The following is a 27,489-nucleotide window of genomic DNA, read 5'->3' as shown; positions in this document are numbered from 1 at the left end:
ATATAAACTCGTGGTAGTTCATTACCAAAAACGGAATTCTTTGCTACGAATCTATATTGCTACGAGGGAGTGCTACGCGGTAGCCGTGCTACGTACGTAGGTTGCTACGTAGGCGGATTTGCGATTGCGCTGTAGCGGACATGTTTTCCTATCTATAGGGCGATAAAAATCCTTTCACATTTTTTATGACTTTGAGGTTTTCAAAGTGATAACAATAATGATTTATTTTACTTTCAGAGTAAGTGGTTGTTCTCTATGATCCATGAAGATTTTATAGGTAGTACAATGTTCTTGTTCAAATGAAAATAAGATATGTGAGAGAAAATAAATACGAGTAATTTCTGTGTTTAAAGTACGGCACAAGTCATTGACACTCAATTAATTTATTCCTTTCACTCTGTTTTCTCTCAAAACCGCAAACATTCTAATTTATTCCATTCGTCAACAACCAATTCAATTTAGGGAGTTATTATTTCACAAACAAAGGGAATTAAAACAACAATTTACTTTTTCATTTATTTAAAAGACACATTTTATAAAATTATCTCACACGCGATAGAACTAAAATTAATCTAGAAAGTAACGAATTATGTCTGTATACTTAAATGCACTTCAAAAATGCAGCAGGCACGTGGTGATTGTGTATTCATGGCACTCCACGTACCGGCTGCACTTTTAACATTATACGAATACACACACATAAAGCAAGTATTTGCAAACATGGGTGATGTGGTGAAACATACACGATATCAACCAAAGGAAAGGCCTCCAGTTGATAATTGTCATTGATAAGACGGACTAATGATGCTTGATAACACACGGGAACATTTATTCGAAATACTGTAACATTGTACACAACACATAATATTTTACATTAATTCTACAACTGTGAATATACATAATAATAACGTAATTGTACATTAGTAAGTAAGCATATACATACATAGATTTACATTGTTCGTTATTTAAACCAAGTTTTAACTTTAAGGCAGTTGGTTTAGTGGTGGATTTTCGTTGTCCGAGCAAATGCAGGCAAACTCAAAGACTGGTTATATAAATTTATATTTTAAACTTCACGTAAATAGCGTATCGTAGATAAAGTTTTCAGAGTCTCAAGAGATTTGCTTAAGCAAGCACATAATTAATGTCTTTTGGTCGTACCACCACAACCAACACGTAAATGGTTTAAATAACGCTAGTTTCGACCAATTTCACTATTCGATAATTATTTACCTTAGTCTGAACGATGGAAAACCACACATTAAATGCGAAAATGGATCAGCAACATACGCGACTGACAGAATTGATCGAGTGCCAACAAATAATCGGGTCAAGCTGACCTGAGTACTAACATTTAGGTAGTCACTTATCTACTTATCAGATTTCAAAGTTTATATATTAGTAGATACATATTTACTACTACTTATATTTTTACAACGTAACTTGATATGGAACGGCACATGCCCGAGCAATTTCATTTTACTAGCGAGTGTTGCCCTAGAGCCGGGTCTAGCTAGATACATAATTTTGTAGGCGTCTAATTTACACAAAAGATGAAAACGGAGATTATAATGGAACGGTCGAGTGAATCTTTTGTTAATTAACAAAATGTCATAAACAGTCTCATTGGCTGACGTTTAGATAACAGACAAAAGTTTTTTATTATAATTCTGACATGATTGTTAAAAGTTAATTTATTACTGGCTTTGGGCGATGCTGATATTTTTTAGTGTGTAGGTGATTATAACATATATGTGATCGAGTGGGTTGTAGTTCTTTAGAATTGGTGAACCGCCTTCTGCTTATACAGTTACATAACTCGATTGCTCTGCATGAGAGTTTCATTTGGCACACGCCAACCACGTTACCCACGTATTATGTAGATGCTAATTGTTTATTGCACTAAGATAACCAGTATGCCAGCTCCTTGAATACATCTATATTTATATATTCCAGTGCAATTCGTTGAATAACGATATTTCCAGCATCGTATCATATTAAAATCATTTGACAAATGGCATACTTTCCAGATGGTAACAATAAATTTATTTTAAGACCTACCGCGAATATCATAACTTTAACATTTTGATCCCGTAAACTCAAAGTTCGAGATGAAAGCGAATTCGCATTAACATGGTAGGTATGAACGGAACCGTCGGTTATACTTTGTTTTTCACATTTGACCTTTATACCCGCTGTGTAAATTTAAATTTGTTGTTATAGATATAAAGGTTTGTAGGATCAGTGAGATATAAACCGAGGTTTTATCAGTTGTTGGAGTTGAGCAGGCTTAATCAGTGTAGAGGCCTTCGTAGAGGGATCGTGGCATGTGCTCGGCGAGCAAGGACTTTAGTTTCTCCCGGGGGGAGACGGGCGTGTAGCGTGCGAGCGGGAACGTGCGTGTCACTCCATCACTCAGGGCGCGTGTCACGGCGGTCAGGTCGGCGTCCTGGAACCAATACAACTCATTACTCATCATACGCGTGCCTTTGACGTCAGTGAACTACTAATGAAGCGTAAACAATAAAAGGAGATAAAACCACTGATGTGAGAATTACAAAGTCGGCTCACCAAACTTCTCACATCACTGACTTTGTTCGTTGTGGTTGCAGTTAGGTACAAGTATTTACGTAACAATTTAAGAAAAATATTAACTTATTTTTATTTTATTTTTACTAGGTTTTCCTATTTCACAATTTTCTCAATTGAGTCTTGAATGGCGTTGTTTGACAATACGCTCGCCCCTCGCGAAAGCGCGAGGCAATCCCTGAGGCCAAAGTGGGTGTACCGACTCCGGGAAAGAACTGGCATGACTTTATATTACATAGTATGTAACTAAAAAGTAATTTGTTAAATAAACGATTGTTTCTATTTTAAAAGCAAGTAGTCCATGCTGGGAGCGGCACACTTAGGAACTGTATGACTTATAACCGTTATAATTTCAAAGACACATTTTATAAGAAATACAATATGTATTTTCATCGTTACTTAAGTGTATGAGAGGACTGAATTAATAAAACTCTCAACTCAATAGAAACACACACAGGGTGTGTTTTTGTTTCGACGCATAACAATATGTTAACATCTTTAACTAAATAAGGTCAAAAACACAAATTACCGTCAAGTTCGTTTGTTTAGATTCTGCTTAGTCTTAGAACAACCAAAAGTGGTATTACGATGGAAATACAATGATAACAATTATCTTCGTGTACGAATGCCAACTTTACATAGGCAAGATGGGTGCCTCTCGTCGTATTTATTATGCAGTAAGGAGTTTGTTTACAGAATTGATTCTAAGAACCAGTTTGGTAAGGAAAGCTATTGATTTTCCGATTTCTGATTGTATTAACATCTATCTAAGCACTTAGTAATAATAGAATAGTTTAGTTGTTCTCAAAACTTTTCAAATAGTTTAATGGCTTATTGATTTTCTGTATCAAGTAGGTATTATGTGTACGATATAGGTACTCGTATGTACTGTGTTATTGAAAGAGGTAAGCAGAGAAGCCATTATAATACTAGAATGTATTAGAGAGCGAGCTTATTGTCATACACACTAGGTTTAAAATAAGATTCAGTGCTAGTACGGATACTACAACAGATACCTACAGCAAAACTTAAAATCTAAATATAATTTTATTCAACATCTAACTATCTAGTAATAGCATAAATCAAAATTGAAAGTGGAGACTTATGGGAACAACTTAAGATCCATTTAAGATTGTAAAGAGAATCATTATTCAACATAAAGTGGGCGCTGAGGCGAGAGCCAAAGCCATGATTGTATTTAAGCTGTTTTCTTCAGAATAATTACAGTTTCGAGTACGCTAAGAACGTTTATTTAATTTTTCTATTTGTCTGGAAATGTACGTAAAGGAATTCAAATAAAATGCGGACTTTCAAAGCACATATGTTCGTAGTTGGAATATAGCATGAACCCAAAGACGTGGGTCGGCTTAGGTATTCCTATTTTATTATTCGGGGAAGGATATGGGTTAAACAGGCGTTCCCACAAACAAGTGAAGTGAATCAAAACACATTTCGTCTTACATTTTTCATACCTACACAAAATGTGAACGTGACATTTGCCTGAAGTCGGTAGTATCCCTCGTTAAGCCGTTTATTTACTTCTAATTTTATAACAAAGTCAACCGTTTTTCATTAAAAAACATGTAACCTATTTTACCGAGCCTTGATATTCAAATTATGGGACCGTAGCTTGTATAATTTCTGACACGACCTTTTGCCGACGAAGATACTGTGTAGATAGGTGAAAATGATGTTCGCTATCAATATTTCGTATCGTGAAAGAAATCGACGAAATGGCCATCATTTTGTCAGACGGGTACATATCCACCTACACTTGAAGAATGTAATATTAAGGCGTCGCGTCGCCGTGTTTATAAGTAGGTACACAACTAAAGCTATAAATATGAAGAAATTACGCGTAGTCACGTTTTTACTACTTACAGCGCTTTTAGTGTACTTTTCGAGGCTTCGCAGGGCGTTTTCGAAGTAGTCTTCACCGTATGCGCCTTTTTGTTCATCGCTGAGTCTCTTCCACATGTCGCGCGCTTGTTCTAGAAGTTTCTCCTCGGACAGCCAGGCGCTGCCCGTCGTGTACTCTCCGGCTGCCACCACCACCTGCCAATACATTCAGTATAAGTATAAAATGTAAGTGGCACGCATAAATATCCAATCTATCTTACTGAAGAGTTATTATTAGACCGTACGTAGGTGACTAGTGCGATGATGTATGTGCGACTAACTAACCGTGTGAGGAAGTTCTTGCCGCTTATAAAAACTTTTTATACAGATCCATTAGGTTGATATAAAAGTTTCTCGTAGACTCTTAAGTTGAGATAAACAGACTTCACATATGTAGGTAGTAAACACGTGTTAAATCCAACTTTGCTTATGCCATCCCACTTCATATTACTTTTAATTGTGTCTACGTTAGTGACGTACAGCTTCGCAGACATCCCTTATAAAAAGCGATCTAACATTTTTTGTTCGAATTAGTTTCGGTGTTTCATCTCGGGGCAGTCATTTATGAAAAGTCGACCTCATCTAGCGTTAAAATATGGCGTAAAAGTGCTAGTTCGTAGTCTGTTTACTGAATAAATATCATTTATCATTTACAAAATTCAACGTCGCTGTGAGATTTCTTAGCGAAGTTTTTTGTAAGCCCAATTAAAATTTCATTAGGGAGAACAGCAATTGTTCTTTAGTTTGTAATTCTAAGTACAATATTGCTTGTTTATCAGAATAATTGGGGTGGGTGGTACTCGGAACGGAGAAAACATTGCCTGTGTTCCGCAGTTTACAAATATAGGTATGAATTCACAAAGTGTGAGTGACGGTATCAGTCCGAGTATAATTAATTTTAACGGTTTGTTTTACTGAGTACTTGTAGCTCTACATATGTTTGTACGTGTGGAGATCGGACACGCGTCGAGTTTTAATTGTTACCACATTGGCATCCGATCAATATTGAACCGTTTATACACATGATGTGATGGACATTCCGTATAAATATCTGACGGGAATACGCCATATGTTAGATGCACGAGTTACGTAATATCAAGGCAAATCTAGAACTATAATTTGCGTCATACACTCACTGACTTTGACCTAAGATTTGAGTAAATATTGTTTAAAGTTTATTAACCACACAGTTTCCTAAAAATGGAAAACAAATAAGTTTATGCTGTTATAAACTTTAACGGATATTTGTTCCCGAATGCCGGCGGTAAATCAATTATTAATTCTCCGAACATTAATTAACGCCATATTTCGTTTTCTCTTGACGGAGAGGGAGTGGGTGTTCGCGGTAATTGATTCTCATTTTATTCACATTAAGTATGACCTTGTAGTATTTTATCATAAAGACTTCATAACGGGAGAACGTCTGAGTGAAAAATTTCGTTTGAGATAAAAACCTTTTTCAAACTCTTAATATAATGCATAAAAAATGAATTTATTATACTAAAATTGAAAGTCAAAGCTACATCACAGTGTTGCTATACATTTTTAGTACATCTTTTGCATATTTTCAGAGGTGAATCAGTAATACTGGAAATAAAAATATTGCACTTGACGTCAAGAGCTAGTTTATTTGGTGCGTCAAAGACTTGAGTTTTTATTTAGGTGTAGTGTATTAGTAGAAGAAATACAGTTGCCAAAATAAAATAAATACGTGCGAAGGAAACTATTTGGTGATGCTTATTTTATCCTCATTATAATGTTCTAGCCGATTAAATATAGTAAACGTTTCCCCGTTTCTCGTAGTGTGGATATAGCTGTAATTTAAGGTACGTGCTTATAGCTAGTAACTGTTTTACAAACATTAACTTTTGATTATAAAAGAATGTGGATAGTTCGCGGTTCATTACATTTTTAACGACTCGTTTTAATGTTTCATTAGCGCGATTACAGCGGATGGAAGATGCCTAGTAATTCCAAGGTTATTAGGTGATCTAGATACACTGGGGTTTTTGAAATGTGTTACCCAAAGGCTCCGTAAAGGGAATTAGGCACACTGCATATTTGGTAAAGTCATATAAGTACTTATAACTATAAAGGGGCGTACATTTATGGTGATAAGTACTTGTAACCTAACCTAACCTAACCATTAAACCAAAAATAGATGCAACACAATATTAATCCAAATTAATGTTAATTAAGTGTCCATTAATACAACACTAATTGTGGTTTAGGCCTCAGATTACGCTATGATCGTATAGGATACACTCTAATACAGGTTAACGATGTTACTCTGAATAATATAGAGCAGTTTGATAATGTTATACAGCAGAGGTAACGAGCTAAGCTAATTTAAGTGCTGTACGAACTAATCTAAAATTATACCACCTCGTTTGCGATAGTGGGGCGAGACAGTTGAAATATTAAAGCGCCTTGTTATACCCCAGTACTAACCCCTTGACATCTATTCTAGGAATACAAATTATTTTGTCATGTCACAGAATTAGGTAACATTTATTACTGTGTATGATGAAGCAAAGATCCCTCCAGGCTGTTTGTTTGTGAAGTCTTATTTAATCAGAGCAGACAATACAACCGCACCACCTGGTACCCATTATGTCCCAATTTCATACCTAATATAGAATCTTTATCTAAAACGAATCAGCGATTAATATACTTAATTAACTTAAAATCACAGTTATCAGTAGGCTGCGCGACGTCGTCTCTGCGTCTGCGCGCGCTGCTTAAGAGAAGAGTCCCTCTGTGACTCGAAACTAGTAGAGCTTTTCTCCATTAATGTACGTGAGTAAACCGCGATTTTTAGTAAATTTAGTATGTCTCACGATAGTTATTATACAAATATTAATATATTCCTTTTCTGTTCTTCTTTTTCAAAGTGTTTCTTCTTTTTAAAGGTATTTTTCCAAAATAACCAAATAGATTTTCATTAAATTTTCACAGAACGTAATTGAAACCATTTTTCGACAAAACCGGCGGCTACGGCTAGTTCTACAATAACAAATGTGCCTACATTTGTCTCTTATTCAATGTCCTACATTGTGACCTAATTTTTTCGTTTTTAATCTGTATCATCAACTGTATTCTCTTAGGAATCCTTTCCATTTGTAGGATTAAAAATGTTCTAAGTCCAAATCCAGGTCATGGTCTACAGGTGAACCAAATTACATTGGAATCCCTCACGTTGTTAAGGTATGCCGTACATAACGTCTAGTTCATTAGTACCTAGGTATATATGTATGGCTATTGTATCTTCATCTATAGGTGTTACCTAATGGCAGCTAGAGAATTCCATTGCGATTGGACATATATACGATGATTTATTAATAGTGTAGATGTCGAATTATATATCGATTCGAAATGTCGCCTAACGTAATTTCTAAGTACGTTTTATACGTAGAAATGATGTATTTGCTCCCACTCCTAAACTTTGATTCCGTTTATATAAGAATCGTTATCTTATGAGATAAAAAAAAAAAAATACTTGTCTCAAATTATTTCATTACCTAACTGACGGACTAAAGATATTTTTAATTTTCATACCGCGTCGTCATCGCTATTGAATACAGTCTGATTTGAATAATTCTTCAAGAAGGTTGTACCTAACTTGCAAATATAGATTGTAGGTAAGTTTCAACAGAACACGTGAATGAAGCCATGACAAAATGTTCAATTATTCAACCAAGTACTTATGAAGCCGAGTAAAGGATTAATCCAAAAACAAAAGGAATCTCTTGGAAATATTATAATACAACCTACAAATACTTAGTAAAATGTGGGAACACAATAGACCGGCCCACCTCTAATAAACTGGATGTTCATCAACAAAAACATAATTAATGTGATGCCAGAAGATACTATGACACTGATTGATCGGTGTCCGGACAAAATAACGGTAACAATACATAGAATCGTTTCTAAGGCGACACTTTTTTAAATGGGATAGCATTGTTATCCTGGTGATTAATCAAAATCTCTATAAGAAAATAGTTTTGTTCGCCCACCGCAGGGATTTGCTCACGATCCTAGTTTTCCTCAAGCAACTACCCAGATAACTCAGCGGCCATTAGTCCGTAGTAGTGTTATTAAAGTATTAACTATGTTGTAGTTTCGTCGTCGACGGGAGACTTGATTAGTGACTAAGGCGACAAGTGACAATTTAAACTAAGCTTTGGTAGACTTTGTATTTGTGTATTTTGATGTACTTTAAGCGTGGGAGAGCCATGTTTCGGCATGAATGGGCCTACTCGACTGGAGTGATACCACGGCCTCACGGAAAACCGTGAAATAACGCTTGCGTAATGCTAAATCGTGTGAGTGAGGTTACCGGAGGCCCAATTACCCTTCTTCTTCTCCAGTCTCTCCAGTCCCCGAATTCCCAACAGTCCTTAAATGTTTAACCCCAAAAGGCCGGGGCATCGCACTTGTAACGCCTCTAGAGTTTCGGGAATCAATGGCGTCACAACAGAAAGGTGTATGTCATACCTCATGATTAGAGATTCGATTTCGACAGTTTTCTATTGTTTTACACTAAAATGCTAGTAGATAATATCAATAAGTTCAATTAAATTTCACTGATTGAAGCCATATGGCTATTTGCATTAATGAAATGGTACCGGAAAGAAATTTTCTTGGGATTTTATTGGAGTTTCTGTGTGCGAATAAATAACGAATGACATAAGATTCTACGAATCGTTGCTGATTGCGCTCTGTGGTTTCTGCCTATCCCCATGAAGCTAGAAAGGTACTCTATCTATGTTTAAATGTATGTAATGTAACTTCAATAGGGGTTACGTCATACAAAATGGATTTGACACATGCTATGCCGCTTAGAACGATGTATCTCCTGTGAGTGATAAGGCAATTTATACCCTTTGAACGAACAGATAGTGTCCATTTATCTTTGCAATTGCACTACTTACCTAGTCCTTTAAACATTGTGATATCATAGATAAGTTTTAAAAGGGTTTATTTATAGAAGATGCAGTATCGTACGTAGAATAAAGCACTTAGGCTCTTACTGAAATAGTGATCTTTACAACACAGGAAAACGCCCACAGCGAATCTTAAACAGTGACTCTTCCTTCCTCTATAAACGTTTTTTTACTATTTAATTACATTGTAGAATTGTTTTAAACGTTGTGTGTCATGAGTGCGTTTATAAACATGGGATACACATCATACTCAGACTTAGAATAACAATTTGTGGTTCACACGAACAGTTGTGTTACCGTGAAGTCAGTATTTTATTTAGATCATTTTTATTGCTGTAAGCAAAAGTTTTATTAAGCATTTTTAAATTCAGATAAAATTCAGCTTACGTTCAAAAATAGATTAGGTGTTGAAACCTTGAGCAAATATACGAAAGCGCAGACAAGACTAACTTTTTCTTCTCCCTTTCGAATTTAAAGGACGTCTAAATATAAAGGTTCTGAGTTAAATCGGTATAAGGGATACGTAATCTGCGAAGGTTTTTAAAATATAATTAATATTTCATGTAACTTTAGGGACGTAATTAATTTACGTCAAGCCTATTTAAAAGCCTTAAATACCTGACAACGGGTTTTACAAAGAATGTGGTAAAGCCTTTAGCGGTTGTCGGCAGTTGGCAGTCGGTCTATGTAAAATACTAACTTTTAGACCAATCTGGTTAAGGCTTTTTAACCACAGAGTATGTAAGGTAAAGCTTTTTAATAAAACGTTGCCCCACTTTAGGTTTTCTCCTGTGTCGTGGGTGCGTTTATTTCAATTAATTCGCAGACTTCAGACATTTTAACAATGTCCATTATTACTGAAACTTCCTACTTATTTCAATTAACGCCTAGAATTGTAAGGAAAAGGAACGAGTAACAAATTCCATTACCCTTAAACGTTAATCTAGTTATGAAAAGATCAGGAGAAATATTAAGGGCGTAATTCAAAGACTTACGCAATCAACGCCTCGTGGTTTGAGCTCACGTCGGAGGCAGGCGGCTAGAGCATCCAGGGCAGCAAGCGAGGCAGCATGGACGCCGCGCACTGGAGCGGCCACGTGGGTGAGGATCGAAGAGGCCAGCACAACGCGGCCTCGAGCACGCCTCACCAGAGGGAGCATCACCTGCACTAGCCGAGCTGGACCTGTGAATAAAGAACTGTCGTTATAACAAATCTATAATATAAAAAAGTCAGGTCCTTCCTAACGCTACAACTCCAGAACGCACGAACTGATTTCCACGGTTTTGTATTCGTTAGAAAGGTCTCGGGCTCCGTAGGATTTATATCAAAGAAAATTTAGGTCTAAAAATCATTGGTGGCGAAACGGAGTTCACCGGGTTTGTTAGTCTTCCTCTAAAACAGATAATACCACTGCCTATACAACCTAACCATCAGCATTAGTGCCAAATACCGCAACTCGAAGAAAAAGATGTTTGTTGTATCACAAACTCAGGCGTTTGAAATCAGAAGTGATATAACCGTAGAGCGGCCGGGGCCTAAAATGTGTGGACATTTCAGTAATTTCAAAAAAGGTATTCCCTAAGTAGGCACTAAAAATGTTTTAGGTATCTCATACATTCTAATAATTTGCGGATAGCTGAATTTATGATTTTCACAAATAGTATATGTAGTCATATGGAAGACACTACTTATCAAAATTACGTTTATATTTAGCAATCAATATAGGTACGGTCAAATCTGAAATTCTGAATACATTTAAGTTTAACCCAATTCACTAAAAATATTACAAAGTCGTTATGGCCAGGGATGCTGATGAAAAGGCAATCAAATCAAACGGGGCTTTGGAACGGCCCCCATAAATTGGCTATTCATGTTTAAGTGTTTTTTTTTACGTAATGGACATGTTTGTATACATTTTTCGCATTTTGCATGTAATTGAATTGGTCAATTAATCTGTAAAAATCACGTAATTTGTAACAGATACTTGACCTATTGATATTTTACGGAATACGGTCACCTGATGGTCGCTTATGGACACCCGCAATACCAGAGGAGTCATAGGTGCGTTAACGGCCTTTTAAAAATGAGTACGCTCTTTTCTTCAACGTTGTATTGTTTGTTGTTCTCTATTGATATGAAATTCATCACAATTCATCAACGTAACGTTGTAATTCAAAATTGGATAAGATTTATTAAAAATTGTATTTGATACATAGCTCAGCATTTGTGCTTAATTACCCAGTGTAAACATAATATAAGAAAGTCCTTGTTAAGCATGACCACATATAAACGACAGTTTGAAACCCGAAGACACCTAGTATCTTGCTAATTAGCTCACCGCTGAAAATAAATTCTTAGACTTAATTAACTGCGAGGGAACGTGCAATTTTTTGCTACTGAAAATTAAATCTTCATTTTTTCCTCTCTCCGATATTAAGTTTTCCATTATGATGTTAATATTCATTTTGAATTATGGCAGCTAGTCAAAGGCGAAATTGGTTTGCGAATAAAGTGTTTAACGGATCATATTTGATGACGAGAATTACTTTAAATATAATAACAACTACGTTTAATAAAATGTTAAAGGAAAATAGTATTTGAAAATCTCTAAACTTGTTCAATAAGAGTTTTGATTTGTACTTCCATGAGATGAGTCATTCTAGATGTAATATCTAAGTATTATGTGTAAACAAATAAAACAACATTTATTTATTCAGATAACACCTCTCCAAAATATTGTGTATAATCCAAGTTTGTCTTTCGACAAACCAACAAGTAACGCCATCTAGTGGCATTTCCACGAAACACTATGTCTACGGTCACTCACCAAGCAAGTTGACATCCATCGCACGCTTGATGACGGAGAAAGGCACCCATTCTAGTTCACCCAGCGCACACCACGATTCGCAGTTGACGACGGCCCACAACCCTTGAGCGCCCTCTGGTAGATGGTCCACGATGTACAGAGACGCCGAGAGAATCTAACACATAACAGATTCGAGTTACTCAAAATGTTTTCAGAAATTGCCGCCAGATTTCGTTCGTGTCTACAAATAGCTCCACAAAATAAGACACGTCAAAATACGATTTTTACAAATCGGTTTTTCGGAAACTTCCAGATTTCTGGCGTGAGAAATTATTTTCTGACAATTTTAGGATTGCATATCAGTTTGAAATGTTATTCGCATTTTGTCATAATTAACTTGTCATAGTCTGTTGATCTCAGGCAATCTTTCTCAATTCTATTAATCATTTTTCAAGAAAATGGAACTCAAATCTTGTATAGCTCTATTTACTGCAACGATGACTATACAAATTGGTTTTTTAGCAATCTTTGCAAAAGAATAGCATTCATTTGTTTATAAGCATATATTTGTATACAAATTGGTATACGACAATCTTATTTAAATGAAAAATGACGTTGAGGTCTACTATTTGATTAAAATAATAGCTTCAAATTTTTTTACTGTTAATATTTTTTAATAATTTGATGTTCTCCTATACTACGTGGGTTTCCACGAAAGAGTATTAATTAATTAGTTTAGAGTAGCAGTAAATTCTTCAGTACTGCAAGTAACGTCTGCCGTATCGTAACAATAGTTAGTTGACACAAAAACAAAAATAAGTATTATCACATAGGCACAAACAAATTCGTCTGATAACAAATTGCAAGTTTGTTTCACTTCAGAATTCGGGCAATTAATCTTATCAAAAGTTGGGAACATTTCTCGAACCGTAAATATATTTTGAACTCGTGCGTTATGAGGCGTCGACGAAGCGAAAGATACAATGGGAAGAAAAAGGGATTTTTTAACGAATATGTACCATGTTATTTCACATTGTTTTTAATGTTGTACTACGTGGGCGGTCGCTCTAACCTCGTGATTGTAACATTTTCTTTTTCGTTGCCAACCTGAATTAATTTAGAGTCGAGTACATCCCTAAATTGGGGTTTGCTAGGAGCGGTACACGTACAAAATTAATTTACAAAGACTTTAGCTATGTACTTGTACCTATACCTACAAGCGGCTTAGACTATGAGGCCAAAATGGTTATTATATAACGTTGCTCCGGCGTTATGCTCCAGGTATTATTAATTATACTTATTTACATACAAACGGATTCAAGGATTAAAGAACAACTCTAAAAATAAAGTTACCCTAATTGATCGTCTTGAATGAACCTTGTTTTATTTGAATCTTTACATTTAGTTGGATGTTCAGTTTGTTAAAGCAATGTCGAGGAGTGATGAAATGATAAACTAACTAACGATAGCGAATTGATTAGTCTGGCTAGAATCACCTGAGTTTCTGACGTAATGTCAAGTTGCAGCGTGTGTAATCTTCCAGAACAGTCTTCTTTGAGCATGTCGGCGTCTATGTTGCCGGCTTTACTTTGGAATCCAGCGAAGACATGATAACCGAGATCATCCAGACGTCTTGCAAGAGCATTTCCCAGCACGTTATCACAGCCTGTCACCAACACAGCTTTTCCAGCTGCGGTTACCTGTATACAACAGAAATAGTTCTTAAATTAACAAGTCATGTACAATTAGTTAACCGCTCCAGTCGTCTGGAACAGAAACAGTAAAAATATCAGGTCACGAATAAGTAAAACTCGACTTTCATTTACACCGAGACTAGTGTTATCAGAACCCATGAACCCTTTCAATCATGCTAGTATTGTTTCCATGCCTGAAATAATTATATCTCATTAGGGTACGAACGTTTTGCTACATCAGATATAATGGGCGGGCGACGAAATTAAGTTTTCGTCGAAAATAGATGACGACAGCTTGATTGATGTCCGTTATAATAACAGCTGAGTGAATATTTTATTCAAGCATTTGTACGTACCTATGCGTGACGCAGTGACGTCCGAGGTTAACTATTTCAGGGTTGCCTGATCGTTAATTCTTAATCTTGTAGTCCTCTCAATGTTCAAAGTCACGCACCAATCACATATTGTGTTTGCATACATTTGGTAATTAATGTTCGAACTCGCCTTATACGTAGTTTTCTTTCTCATTCATAAAATATAGAGCGCGTTTTAATTAACAGGATTTTTAAGGGGGGAAATCATTTAATGACTTGTCCCACCTTGGGCGAGAATGTCAGACTATTATAGAAAAACCACCCCGTTCCTACTCCTGCTTTTCGAGCCGGAGCCCAGGTTTAGGCAGTCTGCAGCTTCGGGCTAGTTTTGAAAGGCTAAAGTACGTTTCACAACCCTCAATAGGTTCATCTGAAACCTGAATATTTCATCTCTTGCTCATAGATTCTTTGAAAAATATTAATGCAGCAATTTATCATTCAACAAAAAGATGTTATGCCACCTAAATAGAAATACGTGAACAGTTGTTTACAGATTATAACTCTCAAGCAATAAATAACATTAATATAAAAATACCAGATATTGTTTTAGAGGCGAGACTGTTTTCTTTCATTCATAGTTTATAAAACCGAAAGTTCAAATGTAGATTCTCATAAAAATATTTGGAGTTAGTAAGAAAACACCATGAATATTTTATTTAGTAGTGTCTATTCAGTAAAAACACGACCATTAACCTATTTTAAATCGGACTTTCGAATGGATTGATGACGCAAGTACGGAGGCTGGCACAATGGTACAATTGTTGCAATCTCCTTGCCCATTTGTAATGCGACACATTCACACTGACATTTTAGGGGTAATATTGCACAATATCTCCGAATATTTATTTCGTAAGGTGAAGAAGCGTTTTTATAACGCACATAAGCTTTTCATGTTTTCAAGAATTGACACAAGATTATTCAGTGCCGATAAGTTGTATTATAAGCATTATTAATTGTTGTATTGCATTAAATTAACTAATTTCATATTGTTTTCAGTTTCTTTACAAAAGTTACACCACAGAGCATATTTCAAAGTGTTTACTAAATCTTCAATTTGTTGGATTTGTACGGTGGGTTTGTAATAATACTCAGCCGCAGCGGGTTACAGAGACTAGGCTACAAATCAAAATTATCTAACTAGTTTGCATGCAATCTCGTTACAAATTCCATGACATCCAACCATTAGTTTTTCTGTTACCGTGCCGTCCAGTTATGGATAGATGTGAAGTGAGATGTTCTATACATTTCCATGTTTAAGTGATTCATTTACTATTCTGGATTCTAGTGCTAAGCCTTAGTGATATAATTTTTAATTGCCTTTTGTAAGTATCAGATATTATCTATTAGAGATGTACTTATTTAAAGTCAATCCACTTTTAACTAATTAATTATCAGATCTGTTTTAGACCAATTGCAATAAGAAGCAAACCCGTCAAACACCAGACGTATTCCAAACTCTGTGCTATTGTTCGGAATTTCTAAAATTGGAAAATCCAATAATACCCAATATGATTTATGAATATTTCAATAATTATTTTAATAATACTAACTTGTAATTGAAATATAGGATTAAACAAACATAAACTCTTTCGCTTAGGTTATTACTAGAGAAATTGAGTTATTGTGTCCTTCCCTTGGGAGGCTGCGACCCGATTCTATGTGCTCTGCTGTTACCGACGACTCAGGTAATCTCCAAAATGTTTATTCGTAAAAAACGAAGCAAAGGCGTATTATCAAGAGGGTTACATACCAGATTACTTCCCACATTATGTGGATTTGTGAGATTTGTCTAGTATTATGGACTCGTTATACGAGCTTTTATTACATTTCTTTGTGATCCTTAATTTTTTCCGAAATTGGGAAACTGATCCACTATTATACACAGACTGCGTATAGCTGTTATAACGATAGAATTTTTAACTTAACTGATGAAAATAGGCATTGTAAGAAAAACTAATCTAGGTATTTGTTTAAAATTCCAGATTAGTATTATTAGCAACTGCAGTTACACTCGATTTCACCTACTTTTTTATTTTTTTATCAATCTCATTGTAATAAACGGATAGTTCACTGGCGAATACCGTGCATAATCGGTCCTTCACGGTATTGTGAATCATTTCGAAGAGACCGTGAATATTTAGATGCATTGAAAACATTATTTGCTAACATTTTTAATGCATAATTGTGTTTGTCTTTTTTATTTAGAATCGAAACACGATATGGTTTTTATGTTTAGAGATAGTAAGAAATAAGCTGGAGAGTGATATAAGACTAGTATGTTTTTTGCCGCCACAGCCGGAATGCTAGTATTCAAAGAATTTCATTCTGAATACTATCTGACACAACAAATTATCTAGTCCAAGAACATTTGTGCGAGAAACTGTTACGTTAGTACAAAGGATCGGTGAATAAGACAAACATTGATCCACAACGCTTTCTAATCTTACCGCAACTAGTCTGAATATTCCTCGGACTACTGGCTTTTCAGCATAAAATAAATGTAATCAATGCGAACCTCAGATGAATATTTAATAACGTTCAAATCACTTTGACATTCGTATTTATTACGGAACGGGGTGGGTCCGATACCATAACTAAATTTGATTTCAGTTTAGTCATAGGCGTGACTGTCGAGCAATTAGCATACTCATTTAACTAGAGTGGTTCAGTTAGAATCCCTAGTTAGCTACCTATTGAAGCAATTATGAAATACTATTTGTATGTATTTCAGGCAAACCGTTGAATATTACAGAATTTGGCTGTGAATGGAGCACTGGGCAACTAGCAGCTAAGGTTCAATTCGTACATCAAAACCTTTCTTCGTGAAATAGCAAGTAAAGGCACCCACGACCAGAAATTTCCATGTGGGACATAAGGTTTTGGGAACTACTTAATCCATTGTAGAGTTTCTCATAATAATTAATGCATGGTTCATGTTTACTTTGTCTTTATAACACAAAACTGGTAATAAGTGAATGTACTCTTAAAGGAAAAGCGCGAATCTTAATTACTTTATGAGTTTAGTTACCTATTATTTCTTTGGAAATTCCATTATCCCTAATCTAAATTATTGTAGTTTCTGCCTACTTAATCGAGAACGGAGACGGAGAAAATTTTCAAACGTACTTAACGATCGCAGGTAAGAGTTCCTTCACCCCGTTTCTGAAATATTCAGTTTGGGACAACGTCTCTTTTGTTTTCAGAATATTATTCTTGTGGTGCCTGGGCGACAAAGTTCTTCTCGAAAAATATCTTTCAGGTCATAGCTGTAAGTTTGATTTTTCCTTACAGTATTTAAAATGTTTTAATTTTTATAAATTGTGAAGAGATACCTAATTACCTAGATTGTTGGCATCTAAACTAAAGCAAATTACAGCTGATTTTTACTTTGTGCTCTTGTTAAACTATTGCAACAAGTGTCATCGAAATTGTAAGAGCCGTTTTTGAGAACAAGGTTACGAATGCACATTATGCAGAGTGTAAGGGACAGCCTTCAGAATATTGGTAAAAGATCGATAGGGTGCATTTAGTTCCATACTTTGAATCACATTTTAGCTGAAATTTTATGAATATATTTAAAAAAATATTACTTATATGCCTGTATATAAATAATCCTATATTTGATGCAGTTCCAAACAAACCATATGAAGTAGGTCGGGGTGAGTGGCAACCGATTTTATGACCTATTATTACTTACGGAGAGTGCACGATACGTGAGTCTAGCTCTTGTCAGAATATCAGTGACGCACGAGTTACTGAGCCATCTCACTATCTGTTACTAGTTGAGGTAGTATCGGCATTCAATCTTTGTTTAGCATTGGTTTCGTGGTGGTATCACTTCTTCCCTTAAAAGTTAGGTATCCGTTCACATATTAAGTGTAAAATCTACTATTTGCTTATTCTGTAACAAGGGTGAACCTAATGTAAAGGGAAATTTTTATAGGCTCTTTTTTTAAGGGGGGAAAATCATCCAATGACTTCTCTCGCCGTAGGCAGAACGAGAGGAAGTGTCAAGCTCTTACTGACTAAAACCCGACTTTCAATCTTAACACGCTAAATTTAAAAAAAAACGTATTTTAACAATCGAAAAACTAAATAATAATTCATTCGAACTGGAAATCGAACTCAATACTTGTTTTTACTACCACTCAATCACTTGACAACCAGGAAAATTCCATTCAGGAAAATTCATTACATTATGAATTTAAAATTACGTGGAAGTGAGCTGAATCGACGTCAACATTCCATTCACGTTTTCTGTCTGAATGTGTACAGATGTAATACTCTGCAGATTTCTATTTCACGTTTTAAGATGCGCCTCAGAAAACGCTACCCATGAATAATTCATTAATTATCCGCAGTGACTAAATGTCTTAATTAATAACGTCTAGATAACTTTCGCGGCAATTTAAATGTTTCACAAACTTCTAATGGCAGATACGTCTGAATTAACGTTTTTATAAAAAAATCTTAGAGACGCTTTCAAAAAGTGCTAAAAGTATGCGTAACTGTAGACCGGCTACAGCGCAACGTGTAGCGGGTTCGATTCCCGCACGGAACTACTCCTTGTTTCTACCTTGTTTCGGGTCTGAGTGTCATGTGTATGTGAACTTGTATGTTTGTAAACGCACGGACGACACAGGAAAAAATATTCATATGGGGTAACGATTTTTTTTTTATATCTTTGAATATTCAACATATTTGGTTTCTTAAAATCAATGTCTCTGTTTACATTACTGTCTCAATAAAAATCATAAACGTATTTTGTTCAAATGTTATTAAAATAGATTTTATGCTACCATTCCTATCTTCTTGGGATTGTATTGTTTGAACAAACCTTAAACTTGTCCATGGCCTGTACTACGTCTAGTACAAACCGCTACAGCACTTTAGATTACGGCCGACAATAAATCAAATGATATATGGCTTTCCATTTTAAATGCAATTTCTATTCCTGTGTGGTCAAGTGGTTTAATGTTTGGCACCAGTTCATAACAAATACAGAGGTGCCAATGATTTAACGCAGTGCCTGCGACTAGTTTAGGTAACAGTCAACAGAACTAAATTCATTTCGTATACATTTGATAGAAATAGTTAGCTAGAATTCCTGAACGTTACCGAGCTGCTGGAGTTTAGAATTAGAGAATATGTTATACCGAGATCTCGGAACATTATAATATGGCACCAGCCCCAAGGTTGTTCAAATAGCACTCAACGAGATTGTTTATGGCATTGATCACTATATACATTTTGCTCCGCAAATAGACCTTATTTATAGATCAATTTGTTTACTCAACAAGGACAAATAAAGCTCAATCAGGTTTTATTTCGTATTTAAACAAAGCTCGCAATAATTATATTTATCATTAACAAATACCCTGTAGTGTAAATTAAATTGTGGAAATTGAAAATGTTGCATGTGGGAGGCTGAGAGCCTTGCTATGAATATTCATTAATTTAAATGAGGTTGTACAGGTGCTACAGCTGTTTCCTTATACAATCTATTGTTAAGGTTTCTTCATACAAGAATTTTCAACTCCAAACTTGATCTTCTTTGTGTCGACTTGAGCAATTTTCACATGGAAACAGCAGCTCATGAATAGACACTCATGTATTCTCCAAACTTGGTAGAGAAGGTGGTTGGGGCTGACGTTTCCAAGCATAATTTATGACGCAATTTGAGGCTAAAATTAACGCGGCAATTCAGTTCTTGTTTAAAAAATATGCTTACGTGCCACATCTTATATAGCTCAGTGCAAACTACGTACATCTCGACATTGAGTTGATTTTTACAAATATAGACCAGATCTTATCAGCAACGGAGACGAAACACAGAAATGTGTTTATACAGTAAACGAAATAATAGCAAAGTAGGAGCAAATTTTCGTAGTTTTATTTTATTTTATTTTATTTTATTTTATAAAAAAAATAAATTTGTGAAAGTAAATGCTCTACTAATAAACATTGTCTTAGTGTTATTTACGTAATAGTTAAAAAATAAACCGGGAGAGTAGTGGGCGGCGACTGATTGGCATATCGTACGTGTTGACTAACGACGGCCACAAGTTTACGTGTTTCTAATGTATTTATTTATACTTTATGGCTACCGTAAAACTGCGAACTATTCACCATTTTCCTCAAAGTAATTGCAAGTTTCAGTAATAATGTGCTCATTAACGACTTTAGGTTGTTACTTACTGCTGAATTTATTTCCAGATATTGAATTTTATTATGATAATTTTTATCCAAACTCTTGGAGTACCTACACAAATACATCTGAGTAACTTTGTGTAAAATGAGCAGCCGATGAGCACAAAACTTACAGGCGCTGATTAGATTTGTGGAAACATGACTGCTTTGAATTTTATGAGTTTGTGAATAAAAAAATCGACTTGGCAACTTTGACGGAAGTTTTGTTGGAAATTATGCTTTAATTGCTTGTACTTTGAGTAAAGTTTCGAAGACTTCAATTGCGTGGAGATTGCTTAGTGAAGTGAGTAAAGAATTTTACCTGAAGATTATGGTAGAACCAGAGGGATCCGGTGACGGAGATTGAGAACCAGAGGAAGAGTGTGAACACTGACACGGAGCTGAGATGCATAGCGTTGAGGACGGTCGATAGCACTACGGCCAAAGCGTGGCACAGCACTATCGGCAGAGCGCAGCGGTCGATGATGTCCCATGGCACCTCCTATGAAAAAAATAAAACATTTTTAAAATGTTATCTACATACATATTACATTACCAGACTTAGTGTCTGCAGTGTGTCACCTTCGTTAGTTATAGCTTATTAGTCTATTGCTATACATCAGTCAAGAATTCATTTCATGGCTCTTTTGAGAACTTTGTAGTCGATAAACTCAGACTGTTCTGTTTATATACTTGTATGATATTTAACATCTTGTCAGTTGGTATATGAGACACAATATAAAACACATTGTGTCTTGCAATAAATAAGTTCTATGCGAATATTAACACAAATAACTAAGAATTTAAGTATCTAGATAATATTGCCTATCTACCTCTATCAAACTGCGAATATGTGAAGAGTAATCTCACTAGAAGCTAGAGACTTAAAACAATTTTGTTAACAATTCACCTAAAATATTAATTTAGTTATCAGTGCTTGATAACTCGGGTTAAATTACGAAGGACTTAAGTTAATAAGTTTTCCCTAATAGTGGCGTGGGTGTGGATAATACCAACCCTATCAAACACCGCTCAAGTATGTAGCTCTGAAAATGTTAGAATGTGTAAATCAACAAGTAAAGGTTTATATTTCACACAGAAGATGAGTGTGAAATTCAATGCCACTCGTAGTTATTTCTGGATATAAAATATCTTAAACGTCCCGTAATTTCCCTATGAACTACAATTATGCGGTATTATTAAAATATAATGTTATATTGTTAAAATATTAGGTTCGAAACACCCTGTGTGTTATGTGATCTTCGAATTTATTAAGGAACGTTAATTAAATAGAATGTGAGATGAGATTTTCCATTTCTGAAATTACATATTATAATATATTATATTATTATACCACGTAACACCCACTTTTCACCAGTCAGGTATATTATGAGCCCCATGCTATAACAGATAAGTCTATTGTAATACTCCAAGTACAATTTAAAACTCCGTGCTATTTTTTAATGGGACAAGCCCGCCACAACCTCCCATACCGCTGCAACTCCTGTAAGCCAGGATGTACAGTAGATACAACCATAAAAACACCGGAACACTGAAGTCCGGCGCGTCCCAGGGAAATGAATAACTGTCTTGGATCCCGCAACAAATCAGAATTAGAGGACAAGAAACTCCGTGCTATTACCGAGATATTGAGAAATACGAAAACATATAATGATTATAGAATTAAAACCCGAAACCCGAAATCTCTTGGTCGGCAGTGGCACTTACCACACGACCCTATTCCTACTTCTTCATGTTTATTAGACTCGGTGCCCTTGACAGATCTTCACTTTATAAAACAGTTCTTTAATGACGCGCGGATCAAAGCGACTCTTGCGATGTAGCAACCATTTAAAAATAAATAATGTATGATACTAATGACATTAATCATGAGAGTCTATTCAAAAGTAGGACAAATGTTATATAAGACACACAAAATTTAAGGCAAACAGATGTTTTCGTTAGTTTAAATGTAGTTGAAAATATAGAGAATGGGATACTCTTATATGACAGCAGGATAGATGATAGACTAAGAGCCAGTAACGTAATGGAATGATATCATCCACTTATAAACCTTGTCTTCAACAACAAAGTGCTCGCTTTGACCTGTCAAATACTGTAACATCATAAAGGTGACTGATTGAGACGTAAAAATAGCTATTATGAGCTCTTACACTATAAACAATTCATCTACTTCAATGTGGTATGTTCAAAGACATTACAGAATATAAATTAATCAATTGACATTTAGTAGCCAATAACTTCTTAATGATACGAGAAAAGTTTTTAAATAATCCTAAGAATGCAGCTGACGTCGCGTCGGTCGACTACAGATAAAGTACAATGATTTTATTATTTCTCCTGTTTACCCCAAAGGTCGTTCAAGATAATCGCTTAAAGTGTTTGTGCAGTTTATTTTCGTAAAGAAAGCAATAAAAAGACAATTTTTGTTTTCGCAGTTGTCTCACAGATTGTTTATGATTCATCTTCTGTGCCGCAAATAGAACAAAATGAATATTTTCAAAAACATTCGTTGGTATTTTAGATTGGTTTTAAATTGGCAACTCCGGTTGATGGGCTTCCTGTGGCTCCGAATAAACCTTTTGATCGTGAACTGTAAGAACTTCATATTTTGCTTTATTGTTATTGATTTAGTAAATATAAACTAGATTCTGGTACATTTTAACAACAGATACTCAGGGTGTTTTTTCACCTGGGATATGCTATGCTACGTTGCTATGGATGCGTTTGGCTTCCATCAACCATATTCATTGGTACACATAGCTTAGCACTGGTGGAAAGGAACTCAGCTAACCTATGCTTTTTTAAGGAAAGATGCGAGCTACTACCTATGGATGGCTATAGTAGGGAACTATCAATACATCGCATACTCAAGTTGCATATCTTCCTCACACAGCTACATAGCTTAGTATCAGTGGAAACGGTCACATAATTTCACAGCTTAGCTATTACTTCGTAGCAAAGCTACATAGCACATCTCTGGTGGAAAAGCAACCTTAAAGTTCGGTGTTTATCTTTTGTTTTATTTATTGGTACTGGTACCATTAATTATGAATGCGTTCTAAAGATCTCTTCAGCCATTAATGTAGGTAATAACAACGAATATAAATAAAGATGATATTAATTACTCGTTGCTAATAGTATTCATAGACGCATTATCGTTTTCGTTGAGGTTGCCATTAGTATTGTTACTGCGATATGAATCAAAATAGAGTGTCATTATATTTGTAACTACAAACAAAGTGAACTGGTTGTCATTAACGCTTTTGATACGAAATAGCTTTCTTTTATAAATCCTTAGTGATATTATAAATGTGATAATGTCTTTGTTTATTTGTATGTATGTGTTTCTATCTGTATTGAAGTAATTTTAAAGTATGATTTTGGTGTCTCAAGATATATAAGAGAATAGAGAATGATACGGGCTACCTTTCTCCTTTAGTCACACGATTGATGCCATAAGCGCTTACATATAAAGCAGAATGCAATAAAGTACTATTTATAGGAGTAAAAAATAGTATTTTTTTATCTCAAACAGTAGGTGTTCCCTATCCATTACGCTTACATGGCAGAAGAATTTAGGAAATGAGTTATTCTGGGTATAAATCGTAGAGCAAGGTCAGCCTGAGTGCTAAGGGACATGAGTTTACACTAACAGTCGAATAAGTCAAATAAATCAAATGAAACGGGAACATAAACCGCCCACGCACGCGTAAATTTCTGTCTACATAAAACCACACCATAAAAGTTTCAGCTAAGTTGACATTTTAAAACTATTTCGCTAAAAACATTGAAATTTTAATTCTGCCTTAATACAAACGAAGATAAAGTGTTGGTTTGTTTGAAGGAATATCTCTCTTATATTACTCGCTGTTTGATTAATAAAAACCATGTATTTATTCCAATTTAATGATAGAATATGGTACAATAGTATTTAACTTTATACCACATCCATAACGTTTTATCGTTTTGAGTTGAGGCAATGAAAGTCCAAATATAATTTTACTCGCATACTTTTTCTTATTCATCAGTGACCACTGACCCGTGTGTATTTTACGATATGGTCCTTATAGACACACATTACTATAGAATACAATACAAAACCGCAGGATAAAACTATTATACTATAAAATACCAATGAAGGTATAACGAAAGAAGTCTGTTTCATTTATCCATCGTAACTTTACTTGATTACGTATTTAATTTGAGAGAAATTTTTAATGATATTCGAGCAAAGACCTTCAAAAGAAATCCTTTTACTTAAAGTTTTATTATAATACTAGGTTTTGGCCCGCGGCTTTGGTCGTTACTGAGATGAAAATTATCTTGTTAGGTAATCCGGGTTGTGATTTATTTTTGGGCGTAACAAGTAAAAGGGCTTTAATATTTACCTACCTAGTTTAGTATGTATGTATTTTAGCTTTATTAATTACGTTTAATAACATCAATAATGTTATGTTTTTGTAACGATAAGATAATAACAAAGTAGTGGTGACTAAATGAGAGTATGTGCGTGTAATAGCTTTCTATGCATCCAAAAGTACATTTAGATTTTTCTTCATGTAAGCATCTAATGATATCTCTTGCGTTTATCAGAACTATACATAGTTTGTAATTACTTTCAAATGCTGTTACCTAATCTAATCATATCATATAAACATTTCAACAGGAAAATTTTATATTAATTAATTGTACGGAAAGAAATAAAATATTAACACTGACGTCTTGACGTACAATTAAAAAGCTTTTATTACCTGGCAAGAGACATCATTAGCGCGAGTTCATTCACTTGTACCATAGTTCTAAACTATTAAACGAAATATTAATTGCCTGTGCATGATTTATGAAGTATTTACAACATTGTAGGTATAAGAGGTTTACCTGTGACGTAGACTGTGCACCTTTGATGAGTGAGCCACGTCGCGCTGAAGGCCGACGGTGCATCGACGGCGCCGTGATGGATGCACGCCGGGTTACGTCTCCCGCGACCATCGTACCAGCTCGCTGTTACGTCGCTGCGTTCATAACATAACACTTTACTGTCGATACTAGTAACTTACTAATCTAACACCTGTAGCTCCTATTTTAACAATAATTGCCTCAGCGTTCGCCTAAAAGCTTTAACCGTCGCGCGATTAAGAATTCGTTAATTATTTGTGATCAATCCGATCAATTAATGTGTAACCTGTAAGCAGCCCCGGTCCGGCGTCGTAAATAGAAAGTGCAGCCGATGTAAATGTCGCGGATGTCAGTGGAGTGCGTTGCGGCCGGCGGCCGGGGACGGCACACGGGTTTATTTTTAAGCGAACGGTCACTGTGGCGACCTAAAACGTGCCTGTGCCAGATTTATATGATTTTTGATAGACACCGCGTGGGCGTGATCAATTTAAACTCTGATCGAAATGTGACTGTAATTCGCACGATTGTGACCGTTTGTTTACTGCGCCTACACCAAACTCTATACCGGAATCAGGAAGGGCTTCCTTTTATTTGCCATGAAATGGAATTGCTTTCAGTTCCGCGATACCAATGTGTCGACGTGGAAAAAATATAATCTACTTGCTTTATTTAATGTTTGCACCTGTTTTCATAATAGATGTATCTACTGATGTTATCAATTTTTAACATTTTTCAGTTTATCGAGCTGTTGTTCGATCATAAATCACTTATTTATAAGCTGTAAAACATATTTTTATATGTATGAATAAACGTATGTACATTTCAGAAGAATCTTTTTTCTGTAGATCTAGATCAAATTCTGTTTTTATGTGTATACATTTTGGATAAACTGTTGTTTGAAAATATTGTTTTACAACCACAATTTTTGATACTCTACTAAACTGTGAAAATGTTTGAGGAGCATTTCAATTGACTATGTTTTATCTAGACTGACTTGGTATAGAGTATACACCTAATATGATACTGAATGTAGGTAGGTACACATAGTAAACACCAAATGCTTCAGTCAAATATATTAAAAAGGTTGTTGTATTTTACTTCTATACTGTTGAAAGTAATTGAAGAAAGTGAAATAAACATTTGTATGGCCACCTTTTCTCCTTTTAATACAGTTTTATGAAAGGAAGTCAATACAAAGAGTATTCATAATTAAGAATACAGGTTTGAAACAATTGTTTTAGGACTTTTTTGTTGACGGTCGCAAAGCTTTGTTGTGACATTATTTGTTTCATTCCCAACAATTTGTATTGCCAACGCCAATGAAAAACCTGCCTACACTTTGTTGGCTGTAAGTATATTGTACAGTATAAAGATTAAGAATTAGGTAAAACCGTATTTTTCCACTTCATTAAATGAAAGGTACAGTAAACTTTCCTGTTTTCATTTCAAACTTAGGTGAATGGAACTTGTTATTATGTATAATTTCCTTCTGTGATAAATGCTAGAAAATAATTTAAGACTAGAATATTATACAATTTTGGTATTTGTTATAAGTACACGTTGTTATATGTAATGCCAAAATATTAAAGCTAATAAACGTACTAATAAATTAATAAACGAGGAAAATTCAACTAAAACTGTGTATATCAACGGTGCATTTGGTTTCACAGATACCTAATTGACCACTAGATTGTACCGCACATATTCCCCGATTTTATGTAAATATTCACTTCGAAATGAAAACACACACAAATTCAACCTGTAAGGAACAGGTGGAATCAAAAACAAATATATTCACAATTATTAATTCAATATTTAAATATCACATACTTTTAAAAGAAAAATTGTATTAAAGCTGAAGTGGTGTTATGGTTACGATGCGCGGGCGCATTCGTTTGGGCGAGCGCTAGGCGGGCGGCGCGTAGCGGGCGCGATCCCTCACTGTACACCGGCGAGCCGCCTGCGCCGCCGCATACACGCATGCGCCAAAATTAAACATGCGCATTATTATTTATTACAACATTTTCGGCTAGATTGTAAAATCAGAAACCTACTCAATGCTCCAGCA

At 35.2% G+C, this 27,489-nt stretch overlaps 1 protein-coding gene across 2 annotated transcripts; it reads right to left on the bottom strand.

Annotated features, from left to right (window-relative positions):
- Positions 1-502: 502 nt before the first annotated feature.
- On the bottom strand, positions 503-27,489 carry LOC118276123 (D-beta-hydroxybutyrate dehydrogenase, mitochondrial). 2 transcript variants are annotated; one of them, XM_035594306.2, is made up of 8 exons: positions 27,252-27,489; positions 25,404-25,537; positions 20,824-21,003; positions 13,741-13,944; positions 12,266-12,419; positions 10,433-10,620; positions 4,471-4,644; positions 503-2,449 (listed from the first exon to the last, which is right to left on the bottom strand). In XM_035594306.2, exons 2-8 carry the CDS (start codon positions 25,512-25,514, stop codon positions 2,291-2,293), a joined length of 1,170 nt encoding a protein of 389 aa, XP_035450199.1. In that variant the 5' UTR covers positions 25,515-25,537; positions 27,252-27,489; the 3' UTR covers positions 503-2,290. The 2 variants fall into 2 exon arrangements, with proteins under 2 accessions (XP_035450199.1, XP_035450201.1); XM_035594308.2 differs by lacking the exon at positions 27,252-27,489 and adding an exon at positions 25,708-25,831.

This window comes from Spodoptera frugiperda, chromosome 31 (assembly GCF_023101765.2).
Source record: "Spodoptera frugiperda isolate SF20-4 chromosome 31, AGI-APGP_CSIRO_Sfru_2.0, whole genome shotgun sequence".
Taxonomy (NCBI): Eukaryota; Metazoa; Arthropoda; class Insecta; order Lepidoptera; family Noctuidae; genus Spodoptera; species Spodoptera frugiperda.
This window is presented reverse-complemented; position numbering and strand designations above follow the sequence as displayed.